This window comes from Vigna umbellata, chromosome 2 (genome assembly GCF_029865625.1).
Source record: "Vigna umbellata cultivar VRB3 chromosome 2, Vumbellata_1.0, whole genome shotgun sequence".
Lineage (NCBI taxonomy): Eukaryota > Viridiplantae > Streptophyta > Magnoliopsida > Fabales > Fabaceae > Vigna > Vigna umbellata.
The window spans coordinates 40362520-40377961 of record NC_142166.1 but is presented as its reverse complement, the minus strand read 5'-3'; the positions used below and the strand labels follow the sequence as shown (position 1 = coordinate 40377961).

General features: G+C 33.0%; 2 protein-coding genes and 1 non-coding gene across 6 annotated transcripts; 1 reads left to right on the top strand and 2 right to left on the bottom strand.

Moving 5' to 3' along the window:
* Positions 1–720: 720 nt before the first annotated feature.
* On the bottom strand, positions 721–2281 carry NPQ4 (Chlorophyll A-B binding family protein). Its single transcript, XM_047325398.2, has 4 exons — positions 1978–2281; positions 1770–1877; positions 1157–1391; positions 721–1072 (listed from the first exon to the last, which is right to left on the bottom strand). Exons 1-4 carry the CDS (start codon positions 2185–2187, stop codon positions 828–830), a joined length of 798 nt encoding a protein of 265 aa, XP_047181354.1. The 5' UTR covers positions 2188–2281; the 3' UTR covers positions 721–827.
* A 7814-nt stretch (positions 2282–10095) lies between these two features.
* Positions 10096–15159, top strand: LOC124847826 (filament-like plant protein). Of its 4 annotated transcripts, none has more exons than XM_088106814.1 (6): positions 10096–10372; positions 10557–10630; positions 10940–11091; positions 11941–12262; positions 13378–14639; positions 14724–15159. In XM_088106814.1, the coding sequence occupies exons 3-6, from the start codon at positions 10993–10995 to the stop codon at positions 15075–15077; spliced, it is 2037 nt and encodes a 678-aa protein (XP_087962940.1). In that variant the 5' UTR covers positions 10096–10372; positions 10557–10630; positions 10940–10992; the 3' UTR covers positions 15078–15159. The 4 variants fall into 4 exon arrangements, with proteins under 4 accessions (XP_087962940.1, XP_087962939.1, XP_047181355.1 ...); XM_088106813.1 differs by having other exon boundaries at positions 10557–10636; XM_047325399.2 differs by lacking the exon at positions 10557–10630 and having other exon boundaries at positions 10097–10372.
* A 151-nt stretch (positions 15160–15310) lies between these two features.
* TRNAM-CAU (transfer RNA methionine (anticodon CAU)) lies at positions 15311–15395 on the bottom strand. Its single transcript is given in 2 exon segments — positions 15311–15346; positions 15358–15395. It is a non-coding gene; the product is annotated as a tRNA-Met (tRNA).
* Between the last annotated feature and the right edge of the window lie 47 nt (positions 15396–15442).

The window sequence follows — 15442 nt, the reverse complement described above, 5'->3', positions numbered from 1 at the left end:
GGCGACTGTTTTATTAATCTGTTTGAATTTATTTTGAAAAAAATATTTAAAGCAGTCCAGTCACAAGTCACCATGTGAGGATTATAAATAAATTATAAAAAAAAATTGTTAAAGAAACATTTTCCTTTTACATCTTATAAATAATCAACTATTTTAGCCTTTGCAAAATACATTTATTCACTTATGTTTCTTAATTTAAAACTAAATTCGTAATTAGACTAGAATAAGACGCGGGACCATTCTCGTTAAGTTATTTCTTATCGTAAGACAGGGTTTCTTTTGGTAGTTGCTTTTGTTAAGTACATGTTAAAACGAAGGTGAGAAAATATATGAAATTTAACATGTTCTTCACATTTTTCGCTTTCTAATCTTCGTTGTGTGTGTATATATATTTTTTCACTCGTCAAACTATTTAGTTACTTCTCTTTAATTGTTTTGTAATAAAATTATTATAGAAATTTTATATGCTAATGCTACCGCCCATGATGCAAGTGATTTTGTTTGATTTATGGACCGCGGACGAGGCGGCGAACCAAGCATTATTAATATCTACTGCGTGTGCCAAAAAACAAACAAAACAGATTATTTATGTTTTCTTAGTTTCCTAGTTGCGCCGACACAACGGTTAATTAATTCCCACACCGGTAAGCTTGTTTGCTGACACGTGTAATATGTGTGTGACAGGTAAAAGGGAAGTAGGATATAATATGGTAAAACAGATTAGAAAAAAGTGTAATGATTTGTTTGTTGTGAACTGAATGCATTGATGATAGATGAAGAACGAAGTTTTGTTTCAACAGATATAAAGAAAGAAAAATAGCTATTCTCTAATCATCCTCCTCGTCAGTAACGAATTTGCCAGTTCCAGGATTCAAAGCTGCGACGAAGAAGAAAAGAACGTTGAACAACACAAGGGGTTCGATTTCGTTGATCGGTACTCCAGTCTCGATGTTGAGCTGGGCGAGTGCTCCCTTCCCAGTAATAATCTCTCCAATCAAAGAGAAAACGAATCCCAATTGAGCCAATCTTCCCACAAATAGCTCGTTAGCTTTCGTGAATCCAAACAAAGGACCTGAAAAATAACCCATCTTTTACTCTTGTATAATGTTAAGAACTCAGAAATGGAACAACATTGTTTGTTTCGAAAGTGAGGTACCTGAACCGAGACCAAGTGCTTCTCTGAAGCCTTTTCCTCCAGGAATGACACCTCCGGTGTTGGGTTCGTCATCGACAAATTTGCCACGGTCACCTAAACCTCCAATAGCTCCCAGCAGCGTGAAAAGGATGAAAAACAGAAGAAGGGGCTCTGCTTCGTAAATGGGAATTCCTGTTTCCAGATTCAATTGTGAAAGAATTCCTTTCCCAGTTACTGCTTCACCCAACAATGATGCCTGCACAAACGTTTCTTAATGCTTCTGCCTCCAATAATCTTGGAATCACCACGTCCAGTAAAAATCAAACTCATTTTACAAACCACCTTTTTCATATTGACTTAGTCTCAAAATTCATTTTTAACACAGTATAAGAATCAGTTTTACAAAATTGAATTAATCTTTTAAGGTCTACTTAAACAAACAACACAACCCAATTTCAGAATCATTTTTCACAGACCCTGTTTTACACTAGATGTTTCTTTCTTCAGCATATACTACATTTTTTTTATAAATCTTCCTAACTCAAAATAGAGTCTCAATTGTCAAGTGCATTAGAAACAAAAAGTATCACATCATGCCACCGTTCTAGAGTTTATGTTTATTTATTCGACTCACCGCAAAACCAAGCATGGCAACACGACCCACAAAGAGCTCGTTCTGCTTAGTAAAACCAAACCCTCCGGAAGTGCCAAAGACACCATCTTCAACCTTTGGCTTTGTAACCTGAATTAATGAAACACACGACGTAAATCTCGTGAAACAAAATTCAATTTTCTGAAAACAAAGTATTAGATTAGACAAGACACAAGTTTCGTTTGAGTACCTTGGTCTTGGCAGGAGGGGCCTTGGTCTTTGATTTGAAGAGGGCGAGAGTTGTGAATGTACGAGGTGAAGAAGAGAAAGAAGATGATGATGGAAGAGGGTTGAACGAGAGTTGAGAGAATTTAGGCCTCAATTGTTGGAAAAGTTCTTTCTTCAAACCCAGGGAGTGGCTGCTAGAGACACTAGACATGAGCAACATGGTTTGAGCCATTGGTGAAAAGTGTTACCTTGGTGGTGGTTTGGTTTAGAATGTTGATAGTGGTAGTGTTGAATATGTTATGGAAGAGTTTACCAAAATCATGATAGAATGGGAAAACCACCTATAATTTAACAAGGGTGTGGATGTGGTGTAATAGTTGATGACAGGCAACAAGAGTGACCACGTCTCCAACACTATTTGTGGTATGGTGATAATGTTTTCATTTGAGGTTTCGCAAAAAATAATATTCATCTCCTTTCGTTTCCTGCCTCAAACTTAGTACACACACTCACTTTAATTCATTTCGCTCTCTCTATTTTATTTTCTTGGCTCAATTTCACGTACAAAATAATTGAAGTTGGAGTTTTTGAAAAGCAATGTGTCTAGATTCTTCCAAATTATAAGTTGTGTTTTATTGCGGTCCAGAATCTGAAGAAAGAAGTTAGTCAGTCGTAGCTAGGAGGATTGGACAAGGAAATCTCAACTCCACAAATCCTCTTTTGACACGTTAACAACAACCGCTAGATATTCCTAGTACACAGATCTTTGTTATCTTACCATAAAAAAGAAAAACACTTCTCTAAAATAACGGTTTAATATTTAACGCACGTGAAAATATTTAACTTCACCATACTTTGTAAACTATTTTTTAAAGGAGATTTTATCTCTTCTCTTATCCGACTCATCTCTTAGTAAACAATAAATAATTAATTACATTTGGAACTTATATGGTGTACGGATTTGTAAAAGATATAACATGCTTTATATTGTTTTTAGCAAATCTTTTACGTTATTACTCATTTATTTTTAATACACATAATTTTGTATTTTTCCTTTTCTCCTCACTTCTTGCCTCTTTCTTCTTGTTTTTTCTTTCTCTCAGTCCCTTTCTATCCTCCTAGCAAAGAAAGAATTGCCGAGAAAATTATAAACTTTGTGAAATCACCCATGTCCCACAAACAAATATTCGTGTGATCTTCTTCAGGCCCAACTTTAGCCTTTTAGAAATTTTCAAGACATAAAAAAGATGTGTCTTCCAGCACCTCCATTTTTTCTTCCTGCACCTCCTTAATTAAGAAATTCTAATTTTACCCATCAGTAAAAGTCAAAAGCCTAACTCCACACCCACATTCAACTTTTTTGTCTCTTCCTAAAAATAACTTTTATGCAAAACTTTCATTTTTATATAACTTTGGATACATTAGAGCCGGCCTCCATTGATATTCTTAATTCTATTTCTCGGTTCAACCAACCCTTCCATTTTGAGCTAAGACAAACAGGAATCGCATCTTGTTTTGCGGTATTTTTTTTTATTTGAAAATATATTTTAGAATTAAAAAGATTCAAAACAGGATATTCCGAAAAATATTTTTTATCTGAAATATCCTTCAAAATGCTTGTTTCATAATTTTTTTTTTATATTTCAGTTTTTGTGTTCTAAAATATAAAAAGACAAAATTTTGAACCAAGTATTTTGGAAAGTCATTTTAAATCTAAAATTATCTTCTTCTCAAAATTTCTTTCTTTTGTTTTGGATGGGTATTTAAAAGATGTCTTTCGAATCTAAAACTATTTTTCGATCTGAAAATATTAAAAATAAGATGTTAGAATTCTTATTATATTTTTATTGAAAAGTGATTTGGAAAATACCACTGGGATGGAGGAAGTAGTTTATTTATGTTCGAAACAAAGCTATTTTTATGCTGTGGGATAAGAATCGTTACGGTTCTAGTTACTTTTGGAATAAGTATTTAGTTATAGTAATTAAACTAGCATAAATAGAAAATCAATTAACCTAGAATAAATATACTACCAAAATACTCCATCAGTTTTTTGTTTTCATGTCTCGAGTCTAAATAAAATTGTTCTTTTAAAACTTCAACAATTTATTATTTTGTTTCGTATTATACTGTTAAATTTTAAACTGAAATAGTTTAAACATGTATTTATTACCTTAGATGAAGTGAGAATTAACTAAAATAGAAATATGTACAACTATTTTATTATAGTTAAACAATTTATTATATTTGTTAAGTTCAGAAAAAGATCTTAGAATATATATATATATATATATATATATATATATATATATATATATATATATATATATAAAGGTATTATATTGTGTATTTACTCGAAAAATAGTATTTTAAAAATGATGATAGTTTAGAAGTGAGGAGACTCAATTATTTTAATATAAATAGTTTGGTTAAAAACGAGTTTCATTATTTTAAAACACATTATTTTTATAAATCATTTTTTTAGTTTTCTCACTTCTCTTTAGGAGTTCTTGTGTTAATTTGTTTGAAGACCAGAGACCGTTTAAGTGATCACAACGGCAAGATCTTTAAGTTTACTTGATTAGTTTATATAAAAGATTGAGTTAGATTCTATTTTTTTTCTTTGGTCGATCTCGTTTCCTTTGCTTGTGAACCGTAGTGTTTTTTCATGTGCCGATTTGAGTCTTCTATAAGACTCTTTGCAAAGCAGTAGTTCTAATGGTGTACAAATCATGTTTCTGTGAGTTGTAGGTGCAGATAGAGTTCTTTAAGCTGGTGGAGTGATCTTAACTCTTGTAGAGCAATTAGGTTCTTTGTAAGGTAAATAAAGCTAACTACTCCTTTTTTATGTTGTTAATGATTTAGTATATTGTGTTGCATGCTTGATTTGATTTGAAATTGATGAATTTGGTATATTAAGTTACTGATGCGAATTCTATTGAATGTGTGTTGTTTGATATTGATAGGATCTGCAATGATTACTTGTTGAATGCATTAGTTATAACGAGTTGGTATTTGATGTTGAATTGTAATGTGATAAAATGAAAAAGCTATAGTTGATTTTTGACTAAAAATTGAGGTTTCTACATGTCAGATTTTATAGGAGTTATTTTGGGGAGGAACTGGATGTTTGTGGTTTGTTCTTGAATCATTTAAAACTTATGTAGTCATTTAGTTTATAGAAATATGATTTTCGGTGTGTTTAATTTGTTGTCATATATATATATATATATATAGGCTTAATACCTCTTTTGGTCCCTCTTTAGGGGGACAATGTTCAAGTACGTCCTACCTTTTTTAAAAAATTCAATGTGGTCCCAACTTGTGAAAAAAGTGTACAATCAAATCCTTTTTGGTCACGGCGTTAAATATTTAACGATTCAGCTGACAGTGTGGAGTGATCTGTGCAACATGACTGTTTAGGTTCATAACGTGGTAGTGACAGTGGTTTTCATTAAAGTTCACGTGGTAGTGGCAGTGATTTTCATTAAGAGGGGTTAGGGTTTGGTTTCCTCCCAATTGGTCTTTGAGGTTTGGGAAGTGTTTGGGGAGACATAGGAATGGCTTCTCAAGGGTGTTCTTCGTTCTCGAAAAGTTGGGTCAAAGGATCTTGTCGTTCACTTCCACTTCATCATCACTGTCCACTTCCACTTCCACTTCTTCTTCACTATCAACCTCCCCTCCATCCTGAATGTCCACGTCAATTAGTTCTTCACTTTCGACCTCAATTTCATCCTTATTATCCACTTCCAATGCTTCTTCACTTACATCCTCAACTTCATCCTCATTCTCAACCTCCACTGCAACCTCAACATCTTCTGCATCCTCATGCTCAACATCTTCTGCATCCTCATGCTCAACATCCTCATTATCCACTAAATCCACTCAAAAGAGGGACAAAAAAGGTATTAAGCATTATATATATATATATATATATATATATATATATATGATTAGTTAAAATAAGTATTGATAGATAAAATTCTAAAGGATTAAAGATACGAGTAAACTTGGTATATGTAGTAAAAACGTAAAATTTATTTTTTTAAAATAAAAAATTGAAGAAAACTTTATGGAGTTTTTATGAAATTTTCTTCAATTTTTTTTAAAAAAAATAAAATTTCACATTTTTAATTTGTTTACCAGGTCACGTCATTTGAAAAATCCACAAAGTGTGCCACACCACTATTTTTATTTAACTCTTATAGGTATATTTATAAAGCATAATTAACATTTTAATTTAAACCCTCTGATGACCCTCATATTTGTTGAGGAATCTCAAGTGGGTCTTGGCGTCAAAGTATGTTAATCTGGATGATTTTATTGAGTGGAAAATTTCAATTATGACTATAATGACAACTTTAAATTACGTCTCTAATTCTAATTAAGTAATGCAATTAAATCCTCTTAACCCTAATTATCTCAATTAGCTTTCAAAAGAATTAATTAACCTAATCAGAAACCCTTTTTTCCCCAATTTGGCTTCCTCTTCTTCGCGAACAAACCTCAACATTAGAGGGTCCTTTGTCGTCGTGCAAGGGCGACATTTTCCTCCTTCCTCTTTTTTTTTTTTTGGTTTACTGGTAGGTAACTATTCTTCTTCCTCTTCTTTACTTTAGGTTCACACATCCAACCCAGCCATAGGTTTTCTTCGTCGCGTGAGAGGTGATCGGAAGATGACTCTTCTTCTTTTCATTTTTCCTTTTATCTCGAGGAAGCCTAAATCAAAGAGAGAGGAGGAAAGAGGAGTCGCGTTAGAGATGGTGATGTTTACAACAACTTCAGGCGGCGCGAATTGGTTTCACTTGGTGTCGCGACCAGGCAAAGGGGATTATATTTTTGAATTTTTGCTTCTACGAGCTCGAGATGTGAAGGTGGAGACCGTGAGCGATTTAAGGGTTCTTCCTTGTGATTAGATTTCCCGAATTTGGGGTTTTCTGTGGTGTGATTTTGGGATCTCTACGTTTTTGTTTTCTCTTTGCGGGTTTCGAATGGTTTGATGGAGAAGAGTGGAGATGATGGTAGGTTTTGTTGAGGCATGAAGAGCTTAAACGCTGACCATGGTGCTAATTTGCCCTCACGGTGGCACGTCAATGAAGGTGATAAAGGAAGAGTGGGCTACCATGGATGGGAGGAGGAGCGTTAATGAAGGATGGGAGAGGAGTTCAAACAACGTGGAGATCAGCGAAGTTGTGATGGTCAACAACGTGGACCGAGGAAATCCTTCTCTAAACCCTATTTAGTTCAAAACCATAATCAGAAGTGTACAAAATCCATAATCTATTATTTTAACTATGACCAATTACATTTTGCCATGTCAAAAACTAATATACCATTTTAATTTAAATAATAGTTCCACGTAATAAAATAATTAACATCAACATATTTACTGTGCAACACATCAACATATGTTGACGTAGTTTGTCGACACTTAACGAAAAGGGTTTTATTGTTACGATTTTTCAAAATTTAGAATCCAATATATGAGGACCATACGAGGGTTTAAACCTTAACATTTATATAATTAACTAAATAAAAATATCAATTTTAATAAAATATTTGTATAACATTTATATACAAATTAAATTTCATTTCAATTTGGAGAAGGACAAAATTTTTTAATTTAAAAAAAAATATGACAAAATAAAAATACAAAAACCAAATTGAGACTAATATATGTGGCATGATAGTGACACATGACATTACTATTGTCACATCATACTATTATTATGTCAGTTTAACATATGACAATTTTTTATTTATTTTAAAAAATATTTAAAAAAATTAAAAATTAAAAATTAAAAATTAAAAATTAAAAAAATTAAAAAAATATTTAAAAGAATTAGGAAAACACCAACTGAGGGTGTTAGTATTGTACTAACATCAATTATCTAATTACTTATTTTTAAAAAAATAGAGATCCAAGAGAAAAAAAAATCAAAAGGAAGACCGCTGAAATTATTAATTTTTTTTATATTCCAATTTGGTGTTTCGAGAAGAAATTATGAAACTAAGTATTTTGGAAAGTAGTTTTATATCCAAAAATATCTTTTGAAACATTTATTTTGAAAATTTCTTTCTTTTCTTTTAGATTAGATGTTTCAAATAGTATTTTTCGAATCCAAAACTATTTTTCAAAATATTAAATCCAAAAAATGTTAAAAATAGTGAAGTATTGGTATTTTTATTATGTATTTTTTAGGAGTGGTTTGGAAAAACACCACTTTTATGGGATGGAGAAAGAAAAAGAAGGAGGTGTAGAAAGAATCACCCTATGAAAAAGATGAATTAGAAAGCTAGTTTGTACAAAAGATCTCATAAGTAGTGTTTGAAGATGGTCCAGCCTCACTTCAAATGTTGATTCATGTTCAAAATAAAGCCAATTTTATTTGGATGCCTTCTATATTAAGTCTTCACGCATTTTCTTCTTTCCTAGTCTCACTTTGTATGTATCAAGTTTTCAAATCTAGTTTAAAAGATTTATTAGATTTTAAAATTTGGTTTAAGAAATTGTTAGATTTCAAAATTCAATTTAAAAACTTGAAATTTGATTTAAGAACTTACCCAATTTCAAAATTTGATTTAGAAACTTAAGGAAATTTGAAATTCCATTAAGAAACTCACTTAATTTCGAAATTGGATAAAAAGCTCGTTAAAATTCGAAACCTAATATTTAATGCTTCTAAATTTTAAAATACGATATTTATTTCTCCTAAAAACCAATATTTATTGCTTTTGGATTTCGAAATATTATATTTATTTCTCCTATATTTCAAAATATTATATTTATTACTTCATATTTTGGAATTTAGTATTTTTTCACTCGGATTTTGAAATCCTATATTCAAATTTAAATCTTAGTTCAATAGTTCGTTTAGTGTTTAGAGTACCTATGTTCAACCACTCTTCCGTCTTGGAAATGGTTCTTTTGAGTTTCTCACCAATAGTCAACCCTTCGGTCTATGACTTAATAAAAGGTCATACCGTACCAACTTTATTTTCTAATTAATCTTTACTTGGCTATCTTGTTTTTTTGTTAAGAAAACTAAAATTATTTCTCTCCTGTTTAAAGTCAAACATAATAAGAATAAATGTATGAGGAGAGAAAAATTGAAATGAGAAGACAAAAATAAATATAAAAGAATTTTTTTATAAAAACTAAAATTAATTTTCATTAAATTTGAAGTACTTTCTTCCTTAATAAATATATGTAAATTGATATGGAAAACGTATTTTAATAATAATTAAGATGTTTCTGACACGCGTTATGGTAAAACCGCAAATTAGTGATTAATTAATTATTTTGATTATATAACATTATACAAGATTTAGATGCTGAGATGAATTATTTGCTCTTTTAAGCGGCTATAATTTCGCATGCGAAAAAGGACCTCCTCGCTGTGGATGTAAATATAAAAGTGCATTGAATCTAATTATATAGATCATGTATATCATTATACATCTTTGGTTTTTATGCAATATACTTGTGTAATTTTGTTATTTTCCCTATTTTCATAAAAAGGTACTTTTTCTATAGTAACTCAAATTAATAAAAATAATTAATTTAATTGATATTGTAAAATTTTAAAATAATATTATAAATATATAACTTTTTATTATTAATCTTTTATAAAAATATCCTTATTTATTAATAAAAAATAAATAAATAAAGATAATGATATTTTGACAATATTTTAATATTATATACGTGTCATTATTTGATTGATCTAAAATTATTTCATAATTAATAATAATAATCATAAATCAATCATTCGTTGTTTTGTCTTATCCCGCAATTTCTTAACTATTTGATAGAAGGAAGATACAAAACCAACACGCAAAACAACGAATTGATGAAATTATTTTGAGTGAAACTTTAAAATTTACAACAAAACTTAAAAGGGAAAAAAAAGCAGAACATGTAGTTGTTAGGGTCTTAGACAGATTATTAAGAAGGAAAGTGGACAGTGACCTGCATTTATGTTCCATTTATAGTGTTCATCCATGGCGGGAATAAGAGAAGCTCATTTCAAATACGAAATTAGATTAAAAAAATTTCCCAAAAGCTGAAAAAAGTGATCGTGGTCTTTCTTGTCATACACACCCTTGACCTTGAATTTCACAACTGGACACGAACGGTCACGTGCCCTCCAATATTTTATTTGAAGAGAGAAGAAAAGGGTAATCATAAAAACAAAAATTAGAAACTCCCATTGCATGCTTCTTGTTTTATTTCTCAGTAGCAGTTATCATTTTGTATGTTTCTATGTGGGCACTATTCGCCATTCTACAGATTTTTTTTGTCCATAGATTCTGAACTGTCAACTTTCGAACCGATTTTTTGTTTACAATTCCATAATTTTTTTGGGTTCCTGCTACCGTTTAAGCTGGTCATTCACACTGTGAAAGACTCAAAGGTACTTGATCTCTTGTTTCCTCAACATTTTCATTTATGTTTTGAAGTTGGGTTACGAAAGAAGTCATTTTTTCTCTCCAATTGTTTGATTTATGGGAATGTTGGAGGCAGTTTGTATTTTGTGGCAGAAAAACCATGTCATTGCCCATCATATCATTTACTGTTTCATTACCTTCAATCTGTAGATTTGAGGCCAAATGCTACGAAGTATATGTGAATACGAATCTCTAACGCTCCAGGAACTGCGTCTTTAAATTAAGTAAAGGTTCATTCTTTAGTCATATTCCTCGTGAATTTATTGTCGGTGTGTTATGAATTCTACACAAAGATGGTCAGAAGAAAGAAATGAATCTTGTTTTCTGTATAAATAATTGAGATTGTTGAAGAATAAATGTTCTTTTGAGTTTGTCTTTCCACTTTCTCATGTATAACTGAAGAGTCTGTTCTCTAACAAGGTGAAACGGTAGCGAAGTTTGTTTATAAATCCCTTCATTATAGTCTTAACCATGGAGAAGGTTTTCGGTGCTTTGTTTTGGGTGAGCTTCTAACATCTGGGTTTTTTCCGCAGATGAAATGCTTGCAGTTTTCAAGTTAATCTCAGGCTATTAGTTAGAGGGGACGATGGGGGAAAATAGAGGGTCATTGGAGAGGAAATCTTCTGGTGAAACTGAAAATTCAGAGTCTGCATCATTCGTTTCTGAGAAGCAACTGAGTGAAGCGGTAAGCTGTTTAATACTGTCATTATAGCTAACTGAAACAAAAGAAAAAACCTCCAGAAGCCTGTCACACTTGCTGTTTTCGAAATCATTACTAAGCTGGGTTGACATTGACACCATACATGTTCAGTCTTTATTTCTTCTTAAAAATCTGGGGTCTTATTGATATGATACTTAACATTCACGAGTCAGAAGTTTTAAATTATAATTTGATTACTGTTCTGTACTAAACTCAGAATTCCTCACTTAATGGATGAATTTTACCATTCAATTACTGCTATTAAGATGGCCTTCACTTGTTTTACTCCCCCGGTTCTCTCTCTTTTTTCTGTAATTAAATGTCATTACTTAAGATAAATATACACAAATGTCATAATGCTTGTAACACGAGTAAACTTCCTGGAAGATTGAAGGATTTGTCGAAATAACCCGTTCATCCAATTGAGCCAGGTTTCACAGATTGCTGATATTGGTCCCTTAAATTATTTGGAGAGGTAATCATTGTCTTGATATTGCTGATACCTACAGAGTCTGTCTCCAAAACGAAATTGTTTGAACAAATGAACTAAGACAAGGCTAATTATGACTCATGCATGTCTTTTCGGATGTATCAGTTCTCTGATACTTGCAATTATAATTGACCACTTTCTTTTCTTGTGAGTAGACCTAGACTTGAATGTATGTAAGTTCAGTTCATTGAAGGATGTATATATTACCAACTTCACTGTCATACATTAATGTAAATGAAGCATAATTATCATATTTTTTTTGAGCTGTTCATCGCTGGAGGTTGATATTTTATCCCGTTACTTTCTTCTACTTTATGCTAAGTATATTTTTCTTGTTTATGCAGCTTGAGGCATTGAATGGATCTCCTATTGAGCATAACCAGTCACCCGAAGTCGCCACAAAAATTGTGGTCATACCTGAAGATATTAATATGTCATTTTTCTATTCACAATCACCTGAAGTCACCTCACATGCAACAGACAGCATAAATGATGATTTGACAGATGAAGATGTAAATGGAGCAATGATAAGTATATCAGAGGATAGAGATGAACCTGATGGATTGAGGAATATGTCAGAAAAGCTGTCTGCAGCGCTCGTGAATGTAAGTGCCAAAGAAGATTTGGTTAAGCAACATGCCAAAGTCGCTGAAGAAGCTATTTCAGGTACATTTATTTTTAATGATCAGTACTTACCTCTCTATTCTTACTTGGATATGCTTGCTGTAGAGGAACTTGTGTCTAAACAATTAATCCGTTAAACAAGCAAACTATCTAGAAATTTTGCCATCAAGGAAAGGGTTTAAGAGAAACAGCATGAGTTGTTTTTTTTTTTTCGACAAAAAGATATGTATATATAAATGGGGACATTATTTTCACATAATCAAACCCGGACAGTAAACCCATCGGATGAAAGGCATACTCTTTGTGGGCTTTAGCCTGTTGATCCAAGACCCACACAAGAATTTAACCATCTGCATCACTGTCACAGACAAACACTCCTTACTGAAAAATACATCTATTTCGTTCTCACCACAAACACCACGCAATAGCAAATCAAAGGATTTCCCACTTATTTTTCTGGAAAACTCCCACACCCAATTTGTGTAGAGAAGTGTACCTGTATGTTACAAGGCAATGCGATTCTAAGGTTCTTGGACATGTTAAGAGGACATGCTCAGTTGATTTTTCATCCACGAGGCATAGAGGGGATACCAAATCAGTTTGCTCAAACAAAATACTTCTTTAGGTTTTCTCTAGTAGGTAAAACACTTTCCAGGTAAAGCAATGCACTTTGGTGGAATTTTGCAACCCCATATCATTGAGAAAGTAGGATCGTGCTGTGTAACACCTATCTGCAGTTTCTGTATATATATTTATACTGATTTTATAGAGAATACTCCCTTCAGTTATTCTCCCCGTACCCAACTTTCCCCTACATTTTGTGCAGTAAATTTTGTTGTACCTGACTTAGCATACTTTACAGTAGAGACTTAGTTCTCACCATATCATCATACCACTTATTTTGGCTGTCTTTCACTTGTCCTCCTCACATTTACTTTCCCCCACTCCCATAATGTTCCTCCAGTCCTTTCTAGTCCATAACTTTTTACTTAGTTTAAAGCATTCATCTCCGTTTTCCCACTAGTGCCATAGTATTTTGGTATAAATGGCTTAGATATGATCAGCATGAATGCTAATGTTAAATGATTGCTGAATATATATTTCTTTTCTTCTGTTTCACATTGTCTCTTAACTGGATAATTTCCATGAACTTATAGGCTGGGAAAAGGCTGAAAATGAAGTGACAAGTTTAAAGAAACAAGTCGAGGCACTGACCCTCAGAAATTCAACATTGGAAGATCGAGTCACACATCTAGACAGTGCACTTAGGGAGTGTGTTAGGCAGCTTAGACAAACAAGGGAAGAGCAGGAGCAAAGCATTCATGATGCTGTACTAAAGAAAACACGTGAGCTGGAATCTTCCAAAGGTACACTAGAGAAGCAGCTCATGGAGGTGCAGAGCAAATCAGATCTTTCGAATGCTAGTTCTCCATCATCAATTGATTTTGATAAGTACCAGAAGGTCGAATATTTGGAGAAAGAGAACGCGGTTCTCAAACATGAGCTCCAAGCTCTATCTGAAAAACTGGAACTCAGGACAATAGAATGGAATTTAAGTACTCAAACAGCCGAGATGGTTAGCAAGCAACATTTAGAAAGCATCAATAAAGTTGCCAAGCTCGAGGCTGAGTGCCGGAGACTGACAAACATGGCCTCTAGAGCTTCCACTACATCATCCTCTTGTGTTGAATCTCTCAAAGATGGTCAATCAAACAGTGGAGAGAGGACTAGAGCAGTGGAGATTGATACAACAAAGAAGAGTGGCTCAGAACCAGACATAGATGAATTAAGTTGTTCTGATTCATGGGCATCTGCGCTAATTGCTAAGCTTGATCAGTTCAAGAATGAAAAGTACAAACAAATTTCATCCGGTTCTGTTAACATTGATCTCATGGATGATTTTCTTGAAATGGAACGACTCGCAGCACTCCCAGATACTAAGAATGAGAGCTTTATCAAAGAGTCACTTGTTGCCAATGATTGCATTCACGAAGAAAGCTCCATCAGAGATGAGTTTGACGCTACCAATCGGCAAATTGATGAACTAAAAGAGAAGCTAGAGAAGGCCAAAGCTGAGAAAGAGGAAGTGAAGACATGTTTAATGAAAAGTGAGTGTGTCATTGAGACATCACAGCTTAAAATGAGGGAGGCAGAAACAAAATTGGAGGAGTTGCAAAGAGAGCTAGAGAACGCCTACAAATCAAAGCAAGTGTTTGAAAATGAACTAACGAGCATGCAGTCCGAGGCTAAATCAATAACTGCAAAAGTTCACTTACTAGAAGCAGAAGTTGATAAGGAAAAGGCCATATCAGTAGAAATTGAAAAAAGGTATAAGGAATTAGAGGAAGAACTAGAAAGAAAGAAGCAGGAAGAGAAATTTGGGTCAATAACCTCGTACAGTGAAATGAAGCTAAAGCAGGTTGGTAATCATGAACATTAACATCTATATTAAATTTTCCTAACATAAAAACTCTTTTAATGTTTTTTACATGTTCTACGCCAGGAGGACCTAGCATTAGCTGCAGGAAAGCTTGCTGAGTGCCAGAAAACAATAGCGTCTTTGGGGAATCAATTAAGTTCACTAGCAACACTAGAAGATTTCCTGATTGACACTACCAGCATTCCAGAACTTTCTGCTACTCCATCATTCATTGCTAGAGACGGTGCAGTCATGGTGAAGTCGCATTCAAATGGCACATACTCAACTGAAAGAGATTCCGGTTCTTCAAGTAGAAATGAAGAAAGCTCACCACCACCATCATCAACCAACTTGCCAAAGCATGATTCTGAGAAGAGTATAAATGGTTTTGTAAATTTTTTCTCTCAAACCGAGAGTGGACTCCAACTAGAAATTTAGTGGGGATTAAAAACTATAATGATGGAACTCCTTCATTTAGTGCTATCTATCATATATAATAATGACTATCAATTTTTTCGAATGCTTGTGTTGAACCATGGATCAAATTTTTTATAGTTTTGCTACGTATAAATATTTCAGTGTCCCGTTGATAAATGTATCAACCGTAACAAGAAAACTAAAAACAATCATGGCAAAAAACTAATTACATTCATATAAAAAACATAACAAAATGGGGTGAGAGAGGCTCGAACTCTCGACCTCAGGATAACTCAGAAGCTATGAGACCTACGCGCTAGCCAACTGCGCCACCACCCCTTTGAGAGAAGCTCCTATTTTTCATTTATATATAGGACATAGAAAGA

Coding starts and splice junctions, on each gene's coding strand:
- NPQ4 (XM_047325398.2), bottom strand. CDS start 2,187: ATGGCTCAAACCATGTTGCTCATGTCTAGTGTCTCTAGCAGCCACTCC. Junction 1,392..1,769: donor TTGCCATGCTTGGTTTTGCG/GTGAGTCGAATA, acceptor ACGTTTGTGCAG/GCATCATTGTTGGGTGAAGC. Junction 1,073..1,156: donor AGCACTTGGTCTCGGTTCAG/GTACCTCACTTT, acceptor GTTATTTTTCAG/GTCCTTTGTTTGGATTCACG.
- LOC124847826 (XM_088106814.1), top strand. CDS start 10,993: ATGGGGGAAAATAGAGGGTCATTGGAGAGGAAATCTTCTGGTGAAACT. Junction 11,092..11,940: donor AGAAGCAACTGAGTGAAGCG/GTAAGCTGTTTA, acceptor TTGTTTATGCAG/CTTGAGGCATTGAATGGATC. Junction 12,263..13,377: donor CGCTGAAGAAGCTATTTCAG/GTACATTTATTT, acceptor ATGAACTTATAG/GCTGGGAAAAGGCTGAAAAT.